The sequence below is a fragment of the Nicotiana sylvestris genome, chromosome 10 (genome assembly GCF_000393655.2).
Source record: "Nicotiana sylvestris chromosome 10, ASM39365v2, whole genome shotgun sequence".
Lineage (NCBI taxonomy): Eukaryota > Viridiplantae > Streptophyta > Magnoliopsida > Solanales > Solanaceae > Nicotiana > Nicotiana sylvestris.
This window is the reverse complement of record NC_091066.1, coordinates 135,214,536-135,241,041: the sequence shown is the minus strand read 5'-3', so window position 1 is coordinate 135,241,041 and position 26,506 is coordinate 135,214,536. Positions and strand designations below refer to the sequence as shown.

The window sequence follows — 26,506 nt, the reverse complement described above, 5'->3', positions numbered from 1 at the left end:
GATATGCGGAAAGTCAAAATAACAATAAACTACACAGCCCCAACAATCTGATGTCACGAGTCTAGAGTCTCTAATACAAGTTTGAATACTTAATACATCAATAGTCAAGGAAATGCGGAAAAATAATAAGATAGGAGGGAGAGAACAGGGTTGCGGACGTCATGCAGCTACCTCGAAGTCTCCGTCAAATACAGAAGCAGCTGAAAGCCCTCACTCGGCCGCTCGGGCACAATAATTTGCACACAAGTTGTAGGGAGTAACGTGAGTACGCCAACTCAGTAAGTAACTAGAGTAAATAAGGACTGAAAGCAGTGACGAGCAGTTCAAAAATACATAACTAGATAATCAACAGAATATCAGGTCATCTTTACAATTTAAAATCAGTTTTCGTTATAAAATCACATTTCCAGTTTAAACATTTGGAATCAAATACTTAGCGGTATATCAAAAAAAGGCTTATTTAAAAGAAGAGTGAAATTAGTGAAAACATCATAACAAGGCCTCTCGGGCAAGGAATCACTCAGAATATGGCCCCTCGGGCAACCTCTCAGTCACTCGTGACTCGACTCTCGTCACACATTACTCACTCACAGCACTCGGCTCATTAGTATCTCATAATAATAGAAATCATAGTAACCGTTGCGGCATGTAGCCCGATCCATATACAATAGTCGACTACGCTCACTAGGGGTGTGTAGACTCCGGAGGGGCTCTTACAGCCCAAGCGTCATATCGCTGCGGCGTGCAGCCCGATCCAATATATATATCACTACGGCGTGCAGCCCGATCCATAACTCACATATATATACTTATCCTCACAATTGGGTTCTCAACCACTCTCGGTCTTTAACCTCACAGTCTCTCGGGCACAATAATGGAAATTAGGGAACTCAGCCCAAACAGTCCTCACAATTGGGAGTAGAGTAATAAACCAGTTTTAAATATTTAAGCAGGTAAAACATGACTGAGGATTTGCTTCTAGCAAGTAAAGTGAGGAAAAATAGTCAAAAAACCACTAAGGGTTTCTATAAGTCGGCATAAGGCCCCAAACAGGGCATACAACCCATAATACAGTATAAATATCCAAAATACGGAATAACATAATATTTCCAAATCAAATATGCGGCTTAATAATATCTACGGGACGGACCAAGTCACAATCCCTACCGGTGCACGCCCACACGCTCGTCACCTAGCATGTGTGTCACTGCGTTTATCAAAACAAGTCAAATACCAGGGTTTTGTACCCTCAGTTCCAGATTTACAATGGTTACTTACCTCAAACCGGTGAAAATACTACTCCGCAATGCCTTTGCCCCTCGATTGACCTCCACTCGCATCGAATCTATCAAAAATCAGAAACACGACGTCAAAATATGCTAAGGGAACGAAGCCAAGCTAAAACAATTGAAAAATACCAAAAATCCCGAAATTGGCCAAACCCAACCCACGGGCCCACATCTCGGAATTCGAAAATTTTTACATCAATAGGTTCCTTAATTCCCCACGAGTTCATACATATCAAAAGTTCTCAAATTCGACCCCAAATGGTCCTTCAAATCCACAATTAAATGCCTAAGTTTCCAAACACTAGTTTCCCCAATTTTAACCTTTGATTCCATAATTTCTAGCTCTAATCCATGAAATAATAGCATAGTAATGAGTTTTAAGTTCAAATTTCTTACCTTAATGAAGTTCTCTTGAAATCCCTCTTTCAAATCGCCCAAAGAGCTCTCAAACCGAAGTCAAAAATGGTGAAATAAACTCATAATTTGTGAAGGACCCTTTTTATACCTTCTGCCCAGTTGTTCCGCATCTACGGCACCATTGCTGCTTCTGTGGTACCGCATATGCGGTCTATCCTCCGCTTTTGCGGAAATCACTTAGCGGACCAATTCCGCATATGCGATCCAATCTACGCACCTGCGACTCCGCAGGTGCGGTCCAATTACCGCATCTACGGTTCCTTCCTCTTCCTCTCAAATCCGCTTCTGCGGCTCCCCTTCCATACGTGCGGCGCCGCACGTGCGGTCCCCAAACCGCAGGTGCGAAAACACCAGAAGCATCAGCAGTTGTAATAATATCTCAACTTCTCTGTTAACCACCCAAAATCACCCCGAGGCCCCCGAGACCTCAACCGAAAGCACAACATATTCCAATACTTTATTCAAACTTGTTCCAATCACCAAAACACCTCAAACAACATTAAATCACCCAAAACACATCGGATTCAAGCCTAAGTTTCAAAAATCTTCCGAATTCCGCTTTTGATCAAAAACCGAACCAAACCACATCCGAAAAACTTGAAATTTTACACACACGTCCCAAATGACATGATGGAGCTATAAAAACTCTCGGAATTCCATTCTAACCCCTATATCAAAATCTCGCCTACCAGCCGAAAATTGCCAAAATATCAACTTGGCCAATTCAAGCCTAAATCTACTCCAAACCTCTAAAACCCATTCCAATCACACTCCTAAGTCATAAATCACCTCCTGAAGCTAACTGAACCATAAAAACTCACATTCCGGACTTTTCCAACTTAAACTTCCTTAAAAGAGGCTAAGTATCTCAAACCCTACCATAATCATTCCGGACTCAATCTGACCAACCTGATACCACAAAACACGGATAACGAAGCATAAAAAAGCAAAAAAATAGGGAAAACGGAGTAGTAACCCATGAGACGACTGGCCGAGTCATCACAATAATGATATCTCATGTCGATATGCTTTATTCTTGTATGGTACATGCAATTCTTGCTCAAGTCTAGTTGTACTTTGACTGTCACAATAGACAACATACTCCTTTTGATGCAATCCAAGCTTTTGAAGAAATCGCTTGAGCCATATCATCTCCTTGCTAGCATCTGTAGAAGCAATGTACACCGCTTCAGTTCTTGAAAGTGCAATGCACTTATCAATTTAGACTGCCATGATATAGTGCCCCCCTCCCCAAAAAAAAGATAAATAGATATCCAGTAGTAGATTTTCTATTATCATTACCATCGGCCATATCACCATTTATATAGCTCTTCAGGATTGGATCTGATCTCCCAAAATACAAGCATTTATTTAAGGTTTCTTTTAGATACCTGGGTATCCACTTCACAGCTTCCTAATATTCTTTTTCGATATTGTCAAGAAACTTACTAACAATACCAACACTATGAGAAATATCAGGTTTAATACATTCTATTGCATACAATAAGCTCCCAATTGCACAGGAATATGTAACTTTAGCCATGATTTCTTTATCTTCCTTTGTTGTAGGACAAGTTTTCTTGCTCAACTTTATATGACCAACACGAGGCGTACTAACTGATTCAGAACTCATCATATTGAAGTGTTTAAGCACATGTTCAATGTACTTCTTTTCTGATAGCAACAATGCTCTATTTGTCCTATCTCGAAAAATCTCCATTCCTAGTATTTATCGTGCTGGACCCAAGTCATTCATGTCAAATGACTTGGATAAATTTTCCTTCAACTTGGCAATCACATTGTGTCTTATCCTACAATCAGCATGCCATCCGCATATAATAACAAAATGATAAAGTTATTATTATTATAGTATTTCTTATAGTATACACATGGATCTAAAAAAGTCTTTATGTATGTTTGACTTCTCATGAATGAGTCAAACTTCTTGTACCACGGCCTTGGCACTTGTTTCAGCCCTTAAAAACTCTTTTTTAATTTGCACAATATGTGTTTCTTCGCCTTTATTTCCAACCTTCTAGTTGCTTCATGTAGATCTCTTCTTCCAAATTTTCATGTCGAAATGCAGTTTTCACGTCCAACTTCTCCACTTCAAGATTTAGGCTAGTTGCTCCTTGTGATCTTCTTTCTTTCTGAGTCCCACAATCTGTAGCCAAGCTCTTCATCTCCATAACCGATAAAGATGCAGGGAATAGCTTAGTCATCTAGATTTTATCTACTCCTTCGTCACATGCATAAAAGCTTTACATTTGAATACTTTCATATGGGAATAGGACACTTTTTTGTTGGTCTAGACCTTATCTGGAATGTCAAACTCTAATGGAACTGATGGACTTTTGTTAATCAGTTAACATGTTGCGCGAGCTGCTTTGTCACGCCCCAACCTTGGGAGGTGCGATCGGCGCTCAATCGAGTGAACCCAACTGAGCAAGCCTTTTTAAATACTTCCTACCCAACTCAATATGATTAAGGGAACCATGCTTTTGTTTATTTAGACAATAGGAGAGATCGTACATTCAACCTTGTTAGTTCATTTTATATCATAAACCTTAAGCCATGGTTATATTCCCAAAACATCATGTAGTTCACAGTTTAGAGGAAATAAGAGTTTAGAATTACAACATGGTCTAGTGCCCAACCAACCCGAACATAACCCATACAAATGTCTACGGAGCCTCTAAGGGTACAAAAGACAGTTATGATAATGCCGGCAACAAGGCCCCAGCTATACCTCAAAAGTGGAAATTTACAACAAAAGATGTACAACATAACCCTTTTGAAGGAAAACGGGGCTCACCAAGACTTTGAGAGGAAGATACTCCGCTACGTGCGATCGGAACTGTCCGCTATAGAGCCACCTACATTCATTCAAAAATGTAGCGCCCCCGGCAAAAGGGACGCTAGAACTATGAAATAGTACTAGTATGTATAACTAAACACCATCTCATTAGAAAGAACTATCATACAATAAGGAAATCACAAAGAATCAATCAAATACTTTAAACGAACACCACATCATCAAATAAAAGAATCATATAACTTTTACATAATTTTTGTAGCTTTAGGTTGGGGACTTTAATACTGTTCATCATCATTCACAATACCACCACTTTCTTGAGCGGAGTTCGATCACGACCCGATCGGCTAAGCTACCTCATTTGAGACATATACCTCAATCATTATTCATTCTCACTTTTAGGTTTCAATCGTCAACACAATACCACCATATGTAGCATGGCGTCCGATCAAGGCCCGATTGGCTAGGCCATCTTACCAAGACGTTACCCCTTTTTCCATCAATCATCTCACTTCAATTTTTGGTTTCACATACATTAGTTCATTGGCACTTTGGGCCACAATTACCACATCAATGCTTGGCACTAGGCCACATTCCATAACTCAGGTTTCTCATTATTCCCATTTTCAACATTAACCTTGCCATTTAAGATCATAGGCACATACAAGAGCAATTCAAGTTGTAAGAATAAAGATGAATTCACCTAGTTCGACATAATAATCACAATGTAACGTTGACTTGAAATTTAGGTATTTTAGCACATAGTTCATGTTCTTCACATATCCTCCATTTTACAAAGAATAGCACATTAAACACATGGAGACGCACCTTCCATATATATTCTCACAACACCAATTCATTTGATATAACAAGTACTACATCAATCAAATTTCAGACTTCCAATCATTTGCACGGACACCATGGAAGCTCAATTTCTAAGAAGAGGGAGTTTTAGCCATACATACCTTAATAGAGCTTTCCTTAAGTCCTTATAATAATTCTGGAATTTCCTAGCAACTTCAATCTATTTTATGAGAATTATAAATTGAACCAAGAATTAGAGACACGATTAAGGTTCTAGCTCATTTGAGTATATTATCAATTACTAAGTGTGTGTTATGATTTTAGGACCCTTTTGTGAGAGATTTTTATCATCTTACAAACCAATTACTATCTTTTCAACACACAACCTCCCCATACCCTATTATCATTTATGCATGCAAGACAATCAATCCTTATACCCATGAACCCACTTGTTAATTACCTATTCTACTGTGAATTTCGAAATCAAAGGTTAGGGCTCAAGTTCTTACCTCTTGGAGTGAAGGCCTAGTAGCTTTACTTGATAATCTTCAAGGGATTAGGCAAGGATTGAGAGTTGGTTTCTCCCTCTAGAACTCCCTCTCTCACTCTATTTGCAGTAAAATAGCATAAAATGGGTCTAGTGGGGTGTTTTTCGGGTTTTAAAAGTTAGAAAATAGGATCCCCGATACGATCTGCGATCGCATAATGGACATGCGGCCCGCAAAAGGGACCGCAAAAATGGCCCCCAAAACCTTAACAAACTGCCCAGGTATACGACAAGAATGCGGTTCGCATACCTGTTCTGCGATCGCATAGTTAGGGGTGTTCATGGTTCGGTTTGGATCAGTTTCCTTAAACACAAACCAAACCAAGTAAGTCAGTTTTTCAAATATTAGAACCAAACCAAACCAATTAAGTCGGTTTTTTCTCGATTCGGTTTATGTCGGATTTTGTCGGTTTTTCGGTTTTTTCGGTTATTTGTCAGTTTTTTATTAAATATAAGACATACACAAACAAACACATATTCCGGAGGCCACATTTCCAACGTAACACTATCAAATCAATTGCCCTTTGAGAAATCTATTATTTACCAAGATATATTGATGATAATTGAATCAAATAGTGATGAATAATTTAAGGACTCAATTAAAAATATATTATTTTTAATACGAAATGGATTCTTACACTTAACAAAAGAAAACTACCAATCAAACTAGAATGTAATGATAAAGAACTACACAAAAAGTGCAAACTATTAACACTTACCATTAAATTTTTGAAACTTTATATAAAAATATACATATATATAGATGTAATAATAAATTTGAAATAGCTACTCCTATAGTCGATTTGGTTTGGGTTTTTTCTGATTAAAACCAAAACCAAACCAAATTTGATCGGTTTTTTAAAATTCAAAACCAAAACCAAACCAAACCAAAAAATATCGATTTTTTTGATCGGTTTGGTTCGGTTTTCAGTTTGGTTCGGTTTTTCAGATTTTTATGAACACCCCTACGCATAATACACTGCAGAACTGCCCCTTGCAAAAATTCCAAGGAGATTATGCGATGACTATGCGGCCCGCATATGGATTATGTGATCGCATAATTGGCTGCATAGTTGACCTCAAAATTAACCATCAAACTGCCTCACTCTGCGGCGACTATACGGTCCGCATAGCTATTATGCAACCGCATAATGGACCGCAGAAACGCATTTTTTCTGAAAAACATTATTCCTTAACTTTTTAATGCACAGATCAATCCAAAGGGTCCGAACTGCGGCGAGCAAGTTCGCCGCGAAGAAATTTACGAATTTCTAACACATATTCCTAACTTGGAACTACGAGATCTTGGGTTTTTGAGCAAAAACTTTCACGGGGCCTTACATCCTCCCTCACTTAAGATCATTCATCCTCGAATGAGGATCAAGGTTCACTCATTAGGAAACCTTATGCAACTTCAGCTTTTTCACATCATGAAACATATCAACAGCCCCAAATTTGGCTAACTCCCTATATTTTCAAAAGTTTTGCCAGAGTTTCCTTTGTAACTAGGCTTATCCACCTGTCAGAGATCCCCAAAAACACATCCTAATAGCTTATACACAATCCATAGACATGACATAACTTGCAACGACACCAACCATGGCCGCATAGGCAACATATAACCAAAATAGAATAGTTCTACATAGACCAATTCAAAAGATACAGAGTTCATAGGAACTAGATTCATAAAAGTTGTTATATGGATATACAAACAAATATGGGTACTTCTTTTTCATTTCTTCCTCGGCTTCCCAAGTGGCTTCTTCAACCTGCTGGTTTCGCCATAACACTTTCACAGAGGCAATTTTCTTTGTTTCTTAACTTCCGGACCTGCCTGTCAAGAATGGCAACTAGAATTTCCTCATATGACAGTTCTTCATTAACCTCAATAGTTTCAACTAGCACAATAGTGGACGGATCCCCCACTACCTTCTTCAACATAGACACATGGAAGACTAGTGTACCAATGACATCTCGGGTGGCAGCTTGAGCTTGTATGTCACCTGACCAATTCTCTGAATGATTCTCTATAGTCCGATATACCTCAGACTTAAATTTCGTTTCTTTCCAAATCGCATGATACCCTTCATGGGGGAAACCTTCAAAAATACCCAATCATCTTTGAACTCCAAATGTCTGAATAAGACTTTTGGCGACTCTGAGAAGTTTTCAACCTTTCCTTAATAATTTTGACTTTCTCCATGGCCTGATGCACGAAGTACGGCCCTACCAGTTTAGCTTCTCCAACCTCGAACCACCTAATGGGATACCTACATCTCCTACCATACAATGCCTCGAATGGTGCCATCTGGATACTAGCATGGAAGTTGTTGTTATAAGCGAATTCTATGAGTGGCAAATGGACATCCTGGCTACCTTTTAAATCAAGATCACAAGCATGCAACATGTCCTCAAGCGTCTGAATAGTCTGCTCTGCTTGCCTGTCGGTTTGGGGGTGAAAAGTCGTACTAAGATTTACCTGCGTACCCAAACCTTGCTGAAATTTCTTCCAAAAGTTGGTCATGAACTAAGCCCCACGATCTGAAATAATTGAGACTGGAGTGTCATGCAACCTAACTATTTCTTTGATATACAACTGAGCATATTGTTCCGTTGTGTCGGTAGATTTAACAGGCAAAAAGTGCGCTAATTTCGTGAGTCGATCCACGATTACCCAAATTGGGTCGAACTTGCGTGAAGTGCGCGGTAACCCTACCACAAAATCCATGTTAATCATTTCCCATTTCCACATTGAAATTTCTATGCTTTGAGCCAATCCACCGGTCCTTTGGTGTTCGGCCTTCACTTGCTGACAGTTCGGACATTTTGCCACAAAGTTCGCCACATCCCTTTTCATGTTGCTCCACCAATAAACTTCCTTAAGATCATGATAAATTTTGGTAGAACCTGGGTGCACAGAATACCTGGAAGTATGAACTTCTGCCATGATTCTTCCCTGAAGATCGTCAATATCTGGAACACATAGGCGGCCTTGGTACCGTAGGGTACCATCATCCATGCTAAAGGAAAAGGTTGTGGTCTTGTGTTTATGAATCCCCTCTTTCAGTTGTGCTAATAACGAATAGTTGTATTGCTTTTCTTTGGCCTCCGCTACAAGCGATGATTCAGCCCTATTCTACACAATCACTCCCCTTTCACTAGAGTCCGCAAGGCGAACTCCCAAACGAGCCAACTAGTGAACCTCCCGGGCCAATAGCCTTTGACATGCCTCCAAATGAGCCAAACTTCCCATAGATTTCCGGCTAAGAGCATCCGCCACGACATTGGCCTTTCCTGGGTGATAGAGAATATCGATATCGTAATCCTTGAGTAACTCTAGCCATCTTCTCTGTCTTAGATTCAACTCCTTTTTCTTGAAAATATATTAAAGGCTCTTGTGGTCCGTAAATACATCCACATGGACCCTATACAAATAATGTCGCCAAATCTTTAGTGCAAACACCACTGCCGCAAGCTCTAAGTCGTGGGTTGGATAGTTCTTTTCATGATTCTTGAGTTGCCTAGAAGCGTAAGATATAACCTTGTTGTGTTGCATTAGCACACACCCAAGACCAATCTTTGAAGCATCACAATACACCACAAATCCCTATGTACCCTCTGGCAGGGTTAATACCGGTGCTGAAGTCAATCTTGATTTCAATTCTTGGAAGCTCCTTTCACAAGCATCGAACCATTGGAACTTAACTGCTTTCTGCGTCAATTTACTCAATGGAGAGGCAAGAGTAGAAAAGCCCTCCACAAATCTTCTGTAGTACCCAGCCAAACCTAAGAAACTACGAATCTCTGTTGGAGTGGTAGGTCTAGGCCAATTCCTTACTGCTGAAATCTTTTGAGGATCAACCATAATCCCTTCCCTGGAGACGATATGACCTAAGAACGTGACAGACTCAAGCCAAAATTCACATTTCAAAAATTTTGCATACAGTTGATGTTGCTGAAGAGTCTGCAGAACTGCCCTGAGATGGTCAGCATGGTCCTCCCGACTTCGGGAATACACAAGAATATCGTTAATGAACACTATCACAAAGGAATCTAGAAAAGGCTTGAAGACGCAATTCATAAGATCCATGAAAGTTGTCGGGGCATTTGTTAGCCCGAAAGACATCACCAGAAATTCAAAGTGCCCATACCGAGTCCTGAAAGCTATTTTGGTATATCTTGCTCCCTTATCTTCAATTGATGATACCCGTGCCGCAAGTCAATTTTTGAGAAACACGTAGCACCTTGCAATTGATCAAACAAGTCATCTATCCTTGATAGAGGGTATTTATTTTTGATTGCGGCTTTGTTGAGTTGCCGGTAGTCAATACACATCCGTAGCGACCCATCTTTCTTCCTTACAAACAAAATCGGTGCACCCCATGGTGACACACTTGGCAGAATGAAACCCTTCTCTAGAAAATCCTTCAATTGTTCCTTTAGCTTTTTCAATTCTGTCGGTGCCATTATGTAAGGTGGAATTGATATAGGTTGCGTGCCTGGCTACACATCGATCCCAAAATCAATCTCCTGTCTGGTGGGATCCCAGGGAGCTCATTTGGAAAGACATTCGGAAATTCATTCACAACCGGCACGGACTCAAGTCTAGGTGTCTCGACATCAGTGTCCATAACATGGACTAAATGATAGATACACCCCTTCTTGATCATTTTTGCGGACTTAAGGTAAGAAATAAACTGACCTTTAGGCACTACATTATCTCTCTTCCATTGAACAATGGGATCATTAGGAAACTCAAGCCTCATAGTTCTAGTCCAACAATCAAGTTTGGCAAAACACGAATAAAGCCAATCCATTCCCATTATTACATCAAAATCAACCATCCCCAATTCAATAAGATCGGCCATGGTATCCCCAATTCATGAAGCTGTTCTGGTTCTATCCCAAATTCCATAGCAACATAAGGGGTAACATAGGACAAGCTGGAACTGGGGTCAATAAGTGCATACACATTATGAGATTGGACAGTCAGAATACCTGTAACAACATCTGGAGAAGCCTCTATAGTCTGGCGACCACTCATAGCATAGAACCGGCTGGGTCCTCCCGAACTCTATGCACCACCCCTAGCTGCACCGCGCCCCACAGGTGCTGGAGTAACTCGAGCTGGAGAGGGTGCTGAAGATGTAGCAGCTACTGGACTGGATGACTGTGTTGTTCCCCTACCCGCACCCTGGCGAGATGCATGACAATGCCTCTAAATGTGGCCCATCATCACGCATTCACAGCATATGGGCAACTCCATGTAGCAAATCCCTGAGTGCATATTCCCGCACTTGGGGCACGGGGACCTCTGCTGATGTTGGGATCTCTCTCCTGACTGACCCCACTGGTGGGATCCCCTGTTGCCCTGACTGGGCCTGAGACAACTCCATTGTTGCTGCTGGCTGGGCCCTGATCGCAGTGCACTGGCTGAAGACTGTGCAATAGACTGGGACGGCCCTGATGATCCTCCCCGGAAAGCTGATCTTCCCCTACCTAGTAACTCACCCATGTTGCCCGTAAACCGGACCTTTCTGTTACCCTCTCTCTCCATCCTGTTCTTCAGCTTACGGTTCTCTGTGGCCTGAGCAAATGCCACTATCTTCCCATAATTCATGTCAGAATTCAAGGCAGTTGTAGAAGCCTCATTAATAGTCAAAGGATTAAGGCCTTGAACAAACCGGCTCACCCTGGCCTCCATTGTGGGCAACATGTGAATAGCATATTTGGACAGGCAGGCAAACTCCATGTGGTATTCCCACACACTTCTGCTACCTTGATTCAGATTCTCAAACTCTGCTGCATGGGCTGCCCTTGTCTCAGCAGGCAGGAAATGATTTACAAAGGCATCGGCAAACTCGCTCCATCTCATCGGAGGGCTCCCCTCCTCACGAGAGTCTTCCCACAACTCAAACCACGAATAGGCCACCCCTTTCAGATGGTAGGCAGCCAACTCTACTCCCTATGTCTCAGTTGCACGCATAACTCTGAGGGTCTTGTACAACTCATCAATGAAATCTTTGGGGTCCTCTTCTGGATTTGCACCGTAAACACTGTAGGGTCTAGCTGGAGAAATTTGTTTACCCTAGAACTGGTGGAATCCCGTTGCTGGCTAGATGAACTGGGTGCGGCATTTGACCTTTGGGCCTGAGAGGCCACTAGCTGGGTCAACATCTGGATAGCTCCCCTAAGATCCTTATCAGAAATACCGGAACCGAAAGTTGGGGCTGGAGGCAGAACAAGCATACCGGCGGGAGGGATGGTGGTACCCTCCGTAGATGTAGGAACTGAGGTAATCTGCTCTAGAGTAGAAGAATCAGGTAGTGTGATAGCAGGGCGATTATCCTCACCCGCAGTATCAAGTAATGAATCATCAGTCACTCCTGAGGTAGCATTGGCTTCTTAGCCAATTCTCGCATTTTTCTTAGGTGCCATGTACTGAAAATTGAGGGAATGCACTATTTAAAGGAGGAATAGTTTCACAATTGCCGCACGATCCAGAATATCAAAGAAGGGTGTTATTCCTAAATGCCCAAGTAGCCTCTAACTTATAGATGTGGTCGACTACACACCGATAAGAAGGACTCTACTAGACACGGCTCCGCCTTAGGCTCTGATACCACACGCCCCAACCTCGAGAGGCGCGACCGAAGCTCAATCGAGTGAACCCAACTGAGCAAGCCTTTTGCACTTCCTACCCAACTCAATATGATTAAGGGAACCATGATTTTGTTTATTTAGACAATAGGAGAGATCGTACATTCAACCTTGTTAGTTCATTTTATATTATAAACCTTAAACCGTGGTTATATTGCCAAAACATCATGCAATTTACAATTTAGAGGAAACAAGAGTTCAGAATTACAACACGGTCTAGTGACCCATCCAACCCGAACATAACCCACACAAATGTCTACGGAGCCTCTAAGGGTACAAAAGATAATTATGATAATGCCGGCAACAAGGCCCCGGCTATACCTCAAAAGTGGAAATTTACAACAAAAGATGTACAACATAACTCTTTTGAAGGAAAAAGGGGCTCGCCAAGACTTTGAGAGGAAGATACTCCGCTACGTGTGATCGGCATTGTCCGCTATAGATCCGCCTACATTCATTCAAAAATATAGCGCCCCCGACAAAAGGGACATTAGTACCATGGAATAGTACTAGTATGTATAACTAAACACCATCTCATTAGAAAGAACTATCATACAAGAACACCACATCATCAAATAAAAGAATCATATAACTTTCACATAATTTCCGTAGCTTTAGGTTGGGGCCTTTAATATTATTCATCATCATTCACAATACCACCGCTTTCTTGAGCGGAGTCCGATCACGGCCCGATCGGCTAAGCTGCCTCATTTGAGACATATACCTCAATCACTATTTCATTCTCACTTTCCGGTTTCAATCATCAACACAATACCACCATGTATGTATCATGGTGTCCGATCACGGCCCGATCGGCTAGGCTGTCTTACCAAGATGTTACCCCTTTTTCCATCAATCATCTCACTTCAATTTTTGGTTTCACATACATTAGTTCATCGGTACTTGGAGACACAATTACCACATAAATTCTTGGCACTAGGCCACATTCCATAGCTCAGGTTTCTCATTATTCCCATTTTCAACATTAACCTTGCCATTAAAGATCATAGGCACATACAAAAGCAATTCAAGGTGTAAGAATAAAGAGGAATTTACCTAGTTCGGCATAATAATTACAATGTAACGTTGACTTGAAACTTAGGTATTTTAGCACATAGTTCATGTTCTTCACATATTCTCAATTTTACAAAGAATAGCACATTAAACATATGGAGACGCACCTTCCATATATATTCTCACAACACCAATTCATTTGATATAACAAGTACTACATCAATCAAATTTCAGACTTACAATCATTTGCACGGACACCATGGAAGCTCAATTTCTAAGAAGAAGGAGTTTTAGCCATACATACCTTAATAGAGCTTTCCTTAAGTCCTTATAATAATTCCGAAATTTCCTAGCAACTTCAATCTATTTTATGAGAATTATAAATTGAACCAAGAATTAGAGACATGATTAAGGTTCTAGCTCATTTGAGTATATTATCAATCACTAAGTGTGCATTATGATTTTAGGACCCTTTTGTGAGATATTTTTATCATCTTACACACCAATTGCTATCTTTTCAACTCATAACCTCCCCATACCCTATTATCAGATTTTCATGTAAGACAATCAATCCTTATACCCATGAACCCACTTGCTAATTACCTATTCTAATGTGAATTTCGAAATCAAAGGTTAGGGCTCAAGTTCTTACCTCTTGGAGTGAAGGCCTAGTAGCTTTACTTGATAATCTTCAAGTTTTTAGGCAAGGATTGAGAGTTAGTTTCTCCCTCTAGAACTCCCTCTAGAACTCTATTTGTAGTAAAATAGCATAAAAGGGGTCTAATGGGATATTTTTAATGGGATGGGGTCGGGTTTTTAATGTTAGAAAATAGGAGCGCCGACACGATCTGCGATCGCATATGCGATCACATAATGGACATGCGGCTCACAAAAGGGACCGCAAAAATGGCCCCCAAATCCTGAACAAACTGCCTGGGTATGCGACAAGAATATGGTCTGCATACCTGTTCTGCGGTCGCATAATTGGCCATATGCGGGCCATATGCGATGATGGCCCGCATATGGATTATGCGATCGCATAATTGGCCACATAGTTGACCTCAAAATTAACCATCAAACTGCCTCACTCTACGGCGACTATACGGTCCGCATAGCTATTATGCGACAGCATAATGGACCGCAGAAATGTGCTTTTTCTGGAAAATATTATTCCTTAACGTTTTAATGCACAGATCAATCCAAAGGGTCCGACGCCGCGAAGAATTTTGCGAATTTCTAACACATATTCCTAGCTTGGCACTACGAGATATCGGGTTTTTGAGCAAAAATTTTCATGGGGCCTTACATGCCTCACCCCAAAATGACTTAAGTAGTTTTGTTATTTTAAGCATACGTCTCTCTTTTTTGACAATGGTGTGATTCATCCTTTCAATTAAATCATTTTATTGTGGGGTTCCAAGAATTGTCCTCTCATGTATGATTCTATGGCTTGAGAAGTAGACTTTAAACTCTTTTAAAGTATATTCTCCTCCATTGTCTGTACTAAGACACTTCAATTTTTGACATGTCTCCCTTTCCACCAGAGCATGAAATTTTTGAAAAATTTAAAATACCTTATCTTTTGTTCTTAAGAAACAAATTCACATAATGGACCGCAGAAATGTGCTTTTTCTGGAAAATATTATTCCTTAACGTTTTAATGCACAGATCAATCCAAAGGGTCCGACGCCGCGAAGAATTTTGCGAATTTCTAACACATATTCCTAGCTTGGCACTACGAGATATCGGGTTTTTGAGCAAAAATTTTCATGGGGCCTTACATGCCTCACCCCAAAATGACTTAAGTAGTTTTGTTATTTTAAGCATACGTCTCTCTTTTTTGACAATGGTGTGATTCATCCTTTCAATTAAATCATTTTATTGTGGGGTTCCAAGAATTGTCCTCTCATGTATGATTCTATGGCTTGAGAAGTAGACTTTAAACTCTTTTAAAGTATATTCTCCTCCATTGTCTGTACTAAGACACTTCAATTTTTGACATGTCTCCCTTTCCACCAGAGCATGAAATTTTTGAAAAATTTAAAATACCTTATCTTTTGTTCTTAAGAAACAAATTCACAATTTTCGTAAAGCATCATCAATAAATATGACAAAATATTTGTTATCTCTCATTGATTCTACATTCATTGGACCATAAATATCAGAATATAATAAATCAAATATATTCAATTTTCTTTCATGAGTTGCTTGAAATGATTCCATATGTTATTTTCCAAATAAACAATAATCACGGGGATTCACAGTTGTACCTTTTGCAAAAGAGATATGTGACTTCTTTGGCTAGGATCTGCAATCCCTTCTCACTCATATTAGCCTAATCTCTGGTATCGTAGATCAGCAGGCATGTCATCTACAGCCTCATGTAACCTTCACTTATCTTAGCAGTTGTGTTGTACAATACGTTTGGAGAAACTCCTTTAGCAAATCACCAATAATCATTTGGTGAGCCTCCACTTCCTATTGGTAAAGTGATTCTCCTACCCGTCTCTATTTAGAGCAACCCCCGAAAGTAAATTCATTCGCAGATCTAGTACGTGTTACACGTTTTTTAGAACTAGTGTGCATCCTGCATTTGTCTTGATATAAATATCACTAATTTACACAATCTTTGAGTGATTAGTATTTCCTATCTTGACCATCCCAAAGTCTCCTATTTTGTACCAATGAAAAAAATTCTCTTACTGATGCGGCATGGTAGGATGTTGTTGTGTCAACCACCCATTTGACTCTTGGCTTGCTAGGTGCATGCATTCCTTCTCCTCATAAACGAAGAGAATCATTGAATCATCGTTGTGCACTACAGTAGTTGTGTTGTCATCATTCTTCTAGCCACTTCTTTCACCTCGACTTTTATGTAAGCAATCTCTTTTGAAGTGACAGGATTGGCTGCAAATGTATCAATTTTTACTTTTTGACTGATTCTTGGACGGCCTTTGAATTTATCAGGGCTACTTGAAGCTCTATAAAGACTTATTTCTCCGTTTTCCATGATCCTTATTTTCAAGCTTCTTCCTCATCTTATAATTAGGCAGGATGGCTGATGTGACATCTTTTGACTCGATGGTATCTCTACCATGCAGGATGGTTGTTGCCAAGTTATCATTGGAAGATAACAACCAGTTCAGAAGCAAGATAGCTTTTTATACTTCAGTGATTGTTTCTCCGAGGTTTGTCAGCTGCATGATTAATCCATTAAACATATTTAAATGGGACAAAAAAATTTATACTTTCACTCATATGAATGGCATAAAGTTATTTTCTCAAAAATAATTTATTTGTTAAGGATTTGGACATATATAGACTTTCTAGTCTTTTCCAAATACCAGATGCACTATTTTCGTCGCTGACAATATTGAGCACTTAATTGGACAAGTGCAATCTGATTGTACTAGCCGCATTCTTATCCATAGCTGCCCAATTCTCAACTTTTATTGTTTCGGGGTTTGCCTCTTTGTCATCTGGTACAATGTCTAATCTTTGTTGGATGTGTAGATATTTCATCCTTCTTTTCCATATGAAGAACCCGTCATTACTATTGAATCTTGTTACTTCGTATTTTACTCCTGATATTTTTTATCACAAAGCATAACCGACCATATATTTTTGTGAATGACCAGAACATGTACTCTGATACTAATTGTTAGGAAAATATTTCCCACATAAATAATATCCATGGTATATGACTATAATAAATATGGATTACTAAAATACAGTAATTAGGGATGGCAAAATGGTTAAAAGAAAATAGTTAACTACTCATATTATCTACTAAAAATGGGTTGGATATTGAACTTTTTAAAAACGGGTCAAATATGGATAAGACCATATTATCCCATGGATAACTAATGAGTCTAACTTTTACATTTGTAAAGCCTCAAATTGGGGGCTCCTCAAGTTAGTGAGACTAAGAATTCTCCCAAAAGTGATCATATGCAAAAAGTCATGGATAATATGGTTACCCATATTATCCACCGGTTAACACGTTTTTTATCCGTATTAAATATGAGTCAGGTCCGATAATTTATCTATTTTTTCATTACCCGTTTTCGATCTGAACCATATCCAACCTGACCCGCCCGTTTGTCACTCTTAACAGTAACCAACGACAATAATAATAGAAACAAGGGCACCGATATTTTTACGTGGATAACCCTTCTGAATAAGGAAAAAATTACGGCCCGAAAAGAGAAACTAATTCACTATAGCAAAGATTTTGCAATTTGTGATACAAAGTAAAATACTCCAAAATCACTACATAATCCTCTTATGATTTTTTCACTTCACTACAATATCGTTTGAACTTTCTTTTTTCTGACAGAGTATTGTTCTTCTTACTATCTCTGTTTGATGTATATTAAAAATAAGCATGGAGCTCCCTATTTATAGTGTTAGAAAAGCTCCTCTTGATGTCATCGATAACATCACAATGTAAGCAATCAAATGACAAATTGTAAATTCGGAGAAATGATTGCCTGCCAATCTTTTTCATGGTTGATTTGGTTGGCTTGACAATTCAAAGCTAAAGAAAATTATCTTCACATGGGCATGGGATGCACCCATCAAATAATTAATTGAGAATTATTAGGCAGAGATTGTTATATCAAAGATTCCTAAGTCAAGCTGTTTTATCTTTTATTAATTGCTAGACATCTTCTTGTTTCACTTATTTTTGTCCCGTGCAGAATATCAATATCTATTCTCAGGTCATGCATTTAATATAAAATAAAACCCAACGACCTCTTAGATTAAAAAAAGACCAAAAAAAGTGGTGGGGTTGTACCTTTAATCACAATTGTATAAGTTCCATCTTGCCCTGTGAGCACCTGCGCCAAATAACAAAGAAAGCCAAAAGTTTGTGCTCTTTAATCTGTCTCTCTGTGCCGATGTTGAAGATTAGGAGCTTATAAAGCTTCATATACTAAGATAGTTCACTCTCTCCAGTTCATCATGAGTACGTCTTTCTTCTCTTCTCCTTCTTCTATCTTCTCATGTTTTATTCATTATTTTATTTTATTAGGGAACAGCATAGGAAAGACTAGACTAAGAACAACAACCATAAAATAAAATAGTAACATGAAGTTGAAAATTTATCATTTAGAAAAACACATATATATATATATATATATATATATATGTTTATCATTGCAAGTTTCACACTCTGGGTATCCTATTCTTCCCATCGAAACTTCATCTATATATTTTTATTTCATCTATACACTTTTAGAGGGTGTTTGGATTGGCTTTAAGGTGGTCTAATCAGTTTTTAAGTTCTTTTTAGCTTGACAAAATTAAAAAGTAAAAATCGTATAAAACAAGCCAAAAGTAATAAGCTAAGCAACCCCACTTATTAGTTTTTGGCCTAAAAGCTATACTTTTTAATATCTAAAAACGAAGAATATTATAATCGCTAAAAGATCAATTTTAAATCAAATGCTTAAAAAAAATTAAAATGAGCTATGAGTTGGTCTTGAACTATGACATGTGATCTCTTTGTAAATCAAAATTCAAAAATTACCAAACATTCTTAATTATAGGTGTGGTTGGTGTGGAGTAAAGTATATCCAAAAAAAATATTTTTCAATTTTTACTTATTTTCTGATTGCTTCCTTCCCAAAAAAATGGTCAATTAGTTTGGGTTGGCATAGGCATAAGAGATTTGATTGAATAAATGACACATTCGTAGTTTAGACTATATCAATCTAGTGAATGTTGTTCAGATTATATCAATTCAATAAAAGAAAAAAAGCAATTCAAAACGGTCTTGAAATAATTCATTACATTTCTTCTAAAGTTGCTCGGTATCCAGTTTTTATTCTACAATTATACGTTTGATTGGTCAAATATTTTAACAAATATTTCTTCTAAAAAAGCAAGTTCCTTAAAAATAAGAAAAATAACTTTCCTATGAGACGCTAGGAAAACAAGCTTCATAAGTGGCATTCCACGCGAATTGTTTATTCCGCGCCGCCAACACCATCATGTCACCTATTGCCGCCCTCACCACCACCCCATCCATCTCCTACCACCCCCACAGCCACCCCTCCACCACCCCCTCGCCCTCTCCCCTGCAAACCACTAATCCCCCCGCTCCATAGTATTTAATTTGCATAAATTATATCATATAAAAAATATTTTAAGATATTTTTTTCAATTCATTTACCACCACCAGAACATAAATAAGAAAATCGCTTATTTTCTAAAATATTTTTCTCCGTGCCAAACACATCTATAATCTAAAACCAAACCAAAAAAAAAACAGAAGGAACGATGATCTTTTTCAATATGTATTGACTTGATTTTGTCATTCCGCTTTATGTAACAAAACTTCATACACAATTAATGATGGAATACACTGTGGCGAAACTAAAAAATTCAATAAGGGTGTTCAAATTTTGAACACTCTTTGTCAGTGGGCTATGCAAAGATATTCAAAATCTAGTTTTAATCAATAATAAATAATATTTTACCTTATACATAATATAATTTTTTGACGAAGAATAATCAGTTGATCATCCTTGGACCAACATAACTTTCGCCTCTGAGAATACATCGACAGCCGCGTAAATTTGCCAGCATATTTCATTTGTACACTCGAACTAAGGCATGTTCAAGTGAGCACCTGGACACGGATATAGAGGTCCTATTAGATACTTGATTTCCTTTCTTAGAGTTTTTTGGAAAATGACTTTTGATATTGTTTTTGAGTAACAATCAAAACAAATATTGTATTTAAAGTAACAGTACGATACAGTATAATAGGTAATAACCATCCAACTAGTTTTTTACTTAAATTTTATTATATCGTATTGTTAAATTCATCGTTACGACGAAAAATGTCTATCTACCTTGCTTTTTTTCTTTTATTTTTTCCTTCCTCATGTATTACATAACTATATTTTGTCATTTACCTTGTATTTTGTATAATAATTTTACTCTGTATTCTTTTTTTTAGCAATGTTACAAGCTTATTTTTTCTTATTGTTGATCCGTTACATTATGAAACAAATGGAAAACGATACGATCCATTCAAAAACACTACAATACAATTTCTGTTTGGACCATCCAAACAAGTTCTCAAGCAAATAAATTTATATCAGTTGTCACCATCTGATTTCTTAGAAGGAGGATTGATTGTGACATCTGGCTGGTCATAAATTATATTCCTCTATAATTAATTATTTTGTAAGTTTTGTAGATTACAGTCCTGATATATCTATAACGCGGAGATCATCCGCAGTCAGCCGTTATTGCTCAGCTAAATCATACTTTGATGAAATTGAAGAACAAGATGAAGGAGGGTCACGATCTGATATCGAAAATCAATCTCCTGCCCGTCTGCAGGATGCACTACTTTCTAATAGTAAGTTCACAGTTACAGTAGTATTATTTTCTTGCTTACAGATAAGGGCGTTGGGTTTTACCAAATCAACATATATAGGTAATTAGAGGATACTTAGCTTGATGAATCATTACCATATATTTAGGAGTCCAAGATTCGGGCTAATGGAATTAACCATCAGATATTTCCATTGATTAGAATTTTGGAAGGTGTTTTTAAGATTTCTTTGCTGACTAAAAGCTTTGAAGAATGCGGGAATTTAACATTTTGGGATCTCTCCTGTATAGCTTTACTAGATATCCATTGCCTGCACTTAGTATTGAATGAACACCCCAAAACAAACAACAACAACAACCAATAAAAAAACCAAAAAAAAAAAGGCACCCCAAAGCTTCTCATTGCTTTAAAATGCTAGACAAAAAAAAAATTACGAACCACCTACCCCTGTTCGAAACCAATTAATGCTGAGATGAACAAGGATTGGGAGAATGTTTAACCTATGAGAAATTTTGTGGAATACTTACGTATAGCTTGTCAAGTGTAGATTTCTTTTTAAGTATCAAGTTGTAGATAAGTAAAGGATTGATCTCTTAGATAAGGTATGCTATTTTCTTCAAATTTACCCTAGTTTTGATTCTGATTTCGGGAATCAAATTGTATCTCGTCTCGAATTTTTCCGTCTGTCGTGGTCAAAGTACCAAAATTGTTTGACCAAATCCGGTACGGATCCCATACCCACACCCATATTAGTGTTGTGTCGACACGGGTGCGACACCTAAATTGCCATGTCGGAGCTACTTAGTGTTTAACTATACAGAACTTTCTTGTATAGATCATTCTTGAAATAACTACTAATCTCTTTGGTCCACTTTATGTGGCAGTGCTTGAATATTCATAGAGTTTAAGAAAGAAAGTAAGATTTTTAAAACTTGTGGTCTAAAACAAGTCATAGGATTTATGTAGCCACAAATCATCTCATTAAGGGTAAAGTAGGAAGTTTTAAGTTAAATTATTTTCAAAGTTAGAAAGTTGTCATTCTTTTTGAAACGAATTAAAAAGGAAATGTTACCATATAAAATGGTACAGAGGGAGCACAATAAAGTTGAATAGAAATTAAAGGGGGAGCTGTCCGTAAAGAGAGTGATTTTAGTTGCTATTCAGTTAACCATCCAAAATAGATTGTAAATGTAATACTACTAGTTATAGTACCAGTCCAGCAATCCAGATACTCATTGAATTTTTGTATTCACTTAAATCAAAAATAAAGACAAACAAGCTAACACGTACGTCAGGATATCCATCTACAAATAAGCGTTGTTCAAGTATTACTCATTGCAGCAACAATAACAACACGACCCAGTAACATCTCACAAGTAGGGTCTGGGAGGGTAGTGTGTAGCAGACCTTACCCCTACCCAGATGGGGTAGAGAGATTGTTTCCGATAGACTCTCGGTTCAAGCAGCCAAGCATTACTCACTGCGCGCTTTTAATTTTGCAGGTGGCAGGAAAACAAAGTGTCGGACACCGCAACAAATTCTTTATCAAGCTGCTTTGCGAGATGATTGGGGAGCTGCTGAACCTATTCTGGAAAAGGATTTGAGTTTAGCTAGAGCTAAGATGACGGAACGTGGTGAAAGAGTTCTTCACATTGCAGCTGTGGCAAGAAGCACACGATTTATACTGGAGCTAGTGAATAAAATGGAGGAAAGTGACTTGGAACTGCCAAATAACGGGGGAACTAATGCGTTTTGTTTTGCAGCTGCGTCAGGGGTTGTTAAAATTGCTAGTATAATGCGGGATAAGAATAAGAAGCTACCCAACATCATCAGTAAACATGGAAGTGCAATCACAATGGCTGCTTTGCTTGGACACAAAGATATGGTAGTATATCTTTACAAGGTCACAGATCTTGCCGCACTAGACAACTTAGAACGCTTTGAACTTCTCGAAGCCACGATCCAGCATGAGTTGTATGGTATGAATATGAGAGATCTCTTCCAATGACAGATACATACATATGCACACAGAAAGCATGCTCTCTCCCTCCTTTACCGCCTCAAAACCCTCCACCCTAAAATAAGGAATTCACTATGCATTCTTGATTTTCTTTGATTATGGCTTTTGTGGTATTTACATTCCTTTTATGTGATACGACATATATATTTATAAATATTTTCACAATGAAACAATCAAGTGTTATTTTGTGTTAATGTGAATTTTTTTTCTTTTTTGCATGATTCTTAAACTCAAGTTTTAGGGAGAACTTCTAAAATGTTGCAGCTTTCCAGCTTCTACTGTCACTGTATCAGCTTGCCCGAAAAATAGGACCATTATATTTAGTTATTAATCAGTTAGGGGGCTAAACTTTTAACAAGCTTTGAGTGCTTTTGAGGTGTATATCTACTGTAGAATTAATTTATTATCTTGGTTTTTACATGCAGATCCCACTATGTGGGATTATACTGGGTATGATGTTGGTTTTTACATGCAGATGTGGCGTTAGATATTTTCAAGAAAGACACAGCTTTGGCCACTACTATAGTAGAAGGAAACCGATCACTCTTACATGCGTTAAGTAAGAAGGCTTTAACAATCAGTTGGCGAGATCCGGATGGGAAGTGGAAAAGGTTCGTTCATATGCTAAATGCCGGAAGTATGCGAGTTTGTTCTCCAGTGCGGCGAATATTTATTAGTATGATTTCCAGGATGCCATTTATTACACGTAAGATCTACTAAGACCTTTTTTGTTTCAATTTGCAGTCTTGTTTGTACCTATGTTGCTCGGACTCTCCAGAAATGTTGCCGGGTGCGTGTCGGATCCTTTGTATTTTTGGAGGATCCGACACGGGTGCGGCATTATTTTAGAGAGTCCGCGCAACATAGGTGTGTACAAACATTGTATCACAAATTCAAATTCTGCATTTTTTGCTAGAAGTATTGCTTATTTCTTCTTGCTTTGTTTTGACTTTTGTTTCAAGATGGAGCTCTTTATTAGTAGTAGTTTGTAATATACATTGCTGGAATTTTAGGGTTCGAAAGGGTTTGGGTTATTCGGGGTAAATCATTGCTGAAGAAGCAAGCTGGTGTGCTACTTGAGGAGCTCTGGGCAGAGTGTCTACAATTGCCAGAGGCTGAGCTCGCGCGGTTAATCTCAAAGACCCAAATATTGAATTCTGCTGCAAAAGCAGGAAATGTAGAGTTTTTAGCTGTGCTAATTCGTGATCATCCTGATCTGATATGGAAAGTCGACAGAAGAAAGCACACCATTTTTCATGTTGCTGCTTTACATCGACAAGAAAAAGTCTATAGTCTTATACACCAAATAGGAGCAGTTAAAGACTTGATAACTCTTGGTGTTGATGTTGATGGCAATAACATTCTCCATTTGGCTGGTAAGTTAGGGCAGCCTATCCCTCTCAAACAGAAAATCAGGCAACAATTTGGAGAGATAGAAGAGCTCAAACAGAAACTTGGGCAGCCAATGCCTTGTAATGATATAATCTTGGAATCTATTAAGCAGCTTTTGGAAGAGATCCTTCAACAGAGACTGGCTGAGCAAACACCTGCCAATATTGAATATGAAGAAGCTCTTCAACAATTAATTACTGAGATTGATCAAAAAATTGGCCAGCCAAGCCCTTGCAATATTATAATGAGGAAAGCACTACAAAAACTGATTAGAGAGATCGAAGCCATTAAAAAGTTAGCAGAGACAGTGTGCTTTAAGGTGATAAACTCTGTCCTATTGGTGTAGCTTGCTAAAATTGTTGTCACGTGACCAGGAGGTCATGGATTCAAGCCGTGGAAACAGCCTCTTGCAGAAATGCAGGGTAAGGTTGCGCATAATAGACCCTTGTGGTCACGCCCTTTCCCGGCCCCCGCGCATAGCGAGAGCTTAGTGCTCCGGGCTGCCCTTTTATTTTCAGTGTTCTGATTTACAGAAGTCATTTGTTCTGGATTTTCTTTTAGAGTCATTTTCTGGAGTTCGAAAGTAGTATATATATTTTCCATCAAAAAGGGGGAAATGACTTCTCTCACTTGTGAACGGAAGCCTTTTTCATTTATGACTATCCCATCTCCTACTCCAGATAATACTAGCTTGCTTCAACCAACACATAGATATTGTTATCCTTCTTTAACACTCAAAAGTTTCATCAGTAATTTTCAATGCAAAATACTATCCAATTTGTTGACACTCTTATCCACTCTAGTAAATGCTTTTCAGTAAAAATATTTTGTGCTCCCCAACAAATACCAGAAAATAGTTTTTGAAGACCATACACACTTGTCATAACTTTCGTCATTTTTCTTTCTCTCTTGTATGCATATTATATTTCCTATCCTATCAATCCAATTTACGATGATACATGAACTATGTCTTAATGTAAGAGTGCCATAATTTGGTCATCTTCCTTTAAATTATGACTGATTTGTACAGGAGGAAGAGAAGATTATGCCACCGTCATTTCTCCGGGTATCTGGAGCAGCTCTTCGACTGCAAAGAGAGATATTGTGGTTTAAGGTAAGAGATGACTACGAGCAAAATTGGCAGTCAGAAACTACTTCTCTCATGCATTTCTATCTCAGCCATTTTATTTTTCGTTGTAAACACGTATGTTTACAGCTTTTGTTGTTAAATTTTTATTTTAAAGAAGAGTCTGTAACCTTTTCTATTGCTAGTTATCATCTCATGCAGTAATTATTTGGTAGGAGGTGGAGAAAATTGTACCACCTTCATTTCTCAGGATGAAAAACAATGATGAAAAAACCCCAAGGCAATTATTCTCAGAAGAACACAAGCTGTTGTTGAAAGAAGGTGAAAGGTGGATGAGAGACACTGCAAATTATTGTATGATTGTTGCAACTTTGATTGCCACAGTGATGTTTGCTGCAGCCTTCACTGTGCCAGGCGGTAATAATGACAATGAAGGTACCCCCATAATGCTAAAATTGAAAGGATTTACGGTTTTTGTCATATCAGATGCAGTGGCAATGTTCTGCTCAATTGTTTCCATAATTATGTTCTTGTCCATTCTTACTTCTCGCTACAATGAAGACGACTTTCTTGTGTCATTGCCGAAGAAATTACTCCTTGGACTCACGACACTCTTTGCCTCGATAGTTGGCATGCTCGTGGCTTTTGCAGCAACTTTCTTCTTGGTCTATAATAATCATATGGCTTGGCAGCCAAAGCTCATTGCTGCTATTTCTGGTGTTCCTGTTGCTTTATTTGGGTGTTTACATTATAAGCTATGGTGGGATACTGTAAAATCAACATACTGGTCCAAATTTCTTTTTAAACCGGGAAAGCACAGATTGTATTAACAGACAGATCTCGAGTCATATTGGAATAAGAAACAGCAACATTTCACATTCTCGGGTCATACGGGAACCAAGTTTCCTGTTTTAGAAGGTGATGCTTATTTCAAATAAGCTACTTGCGATGTTCTTTTGACAAACGTGCACAACTACATGTTAGGGAGGAGCTCTCTTACCTGTGTTTTAGGAATGTAGGGTGTGTTTGGTATGTAGGAACATATTTTCTGGAAATTGTTTTCCAGTTTTCCAATGTTTGAAACAACTGAATATTTAACAGCCA

General features: G+C 38.4%; 1 protein-coding gene across 1 annotated transcript; it reads left to right on the top strand.

Moving 5' to 3' along the window:
• The first annotated feature begins 18,393 nt into the window (after window positions 1–18,393).
• On the top strand, window positions 18,394–26,506 carry LOC104227921 (ankyrin repeat-containing protein At2g01680-like). Its single transcript, XM_009780300.2, has 7 exons — window positions 18,394–18,518; window positions 20,763–20,927; window positions 22,406–22,882; window positions 23,399–23,629; window positions 23,937–24,634; window positions 25,346–25,429; window positions 25,618–26,506. Exons 1-7 carry the CDS (start codon window positions 18,515–18,517, stop codon window positions 26,230–26,232), a joined length of 2,274 nt encoding a protein of 757 aa, XP_009778602.1. The 5' UTR covers window positions 18,394–18,514; the 3' UTR covers window positions 26,233–26,506.

Excerpts from the sequence above, each read along its gene's own strand:
- LOC104227921 (XM_009780300.2), top strand. Across the intron at positions 24,635-25,345 it reads CAGAGACAGTGTGCTTTAAG|GAGGAAGAGAAGATTATGCC; the intron begins GTGATAAACTCT and ends TGATTTGTACAG. Across the intron at positions 25,430-25,617 it reads GAGAGATATTGTGGTTTAAG|GAGGTGGAGAAAATTGTACC; the intron begins GTAAGAGATGAC and ends ATTATTTGGTAG.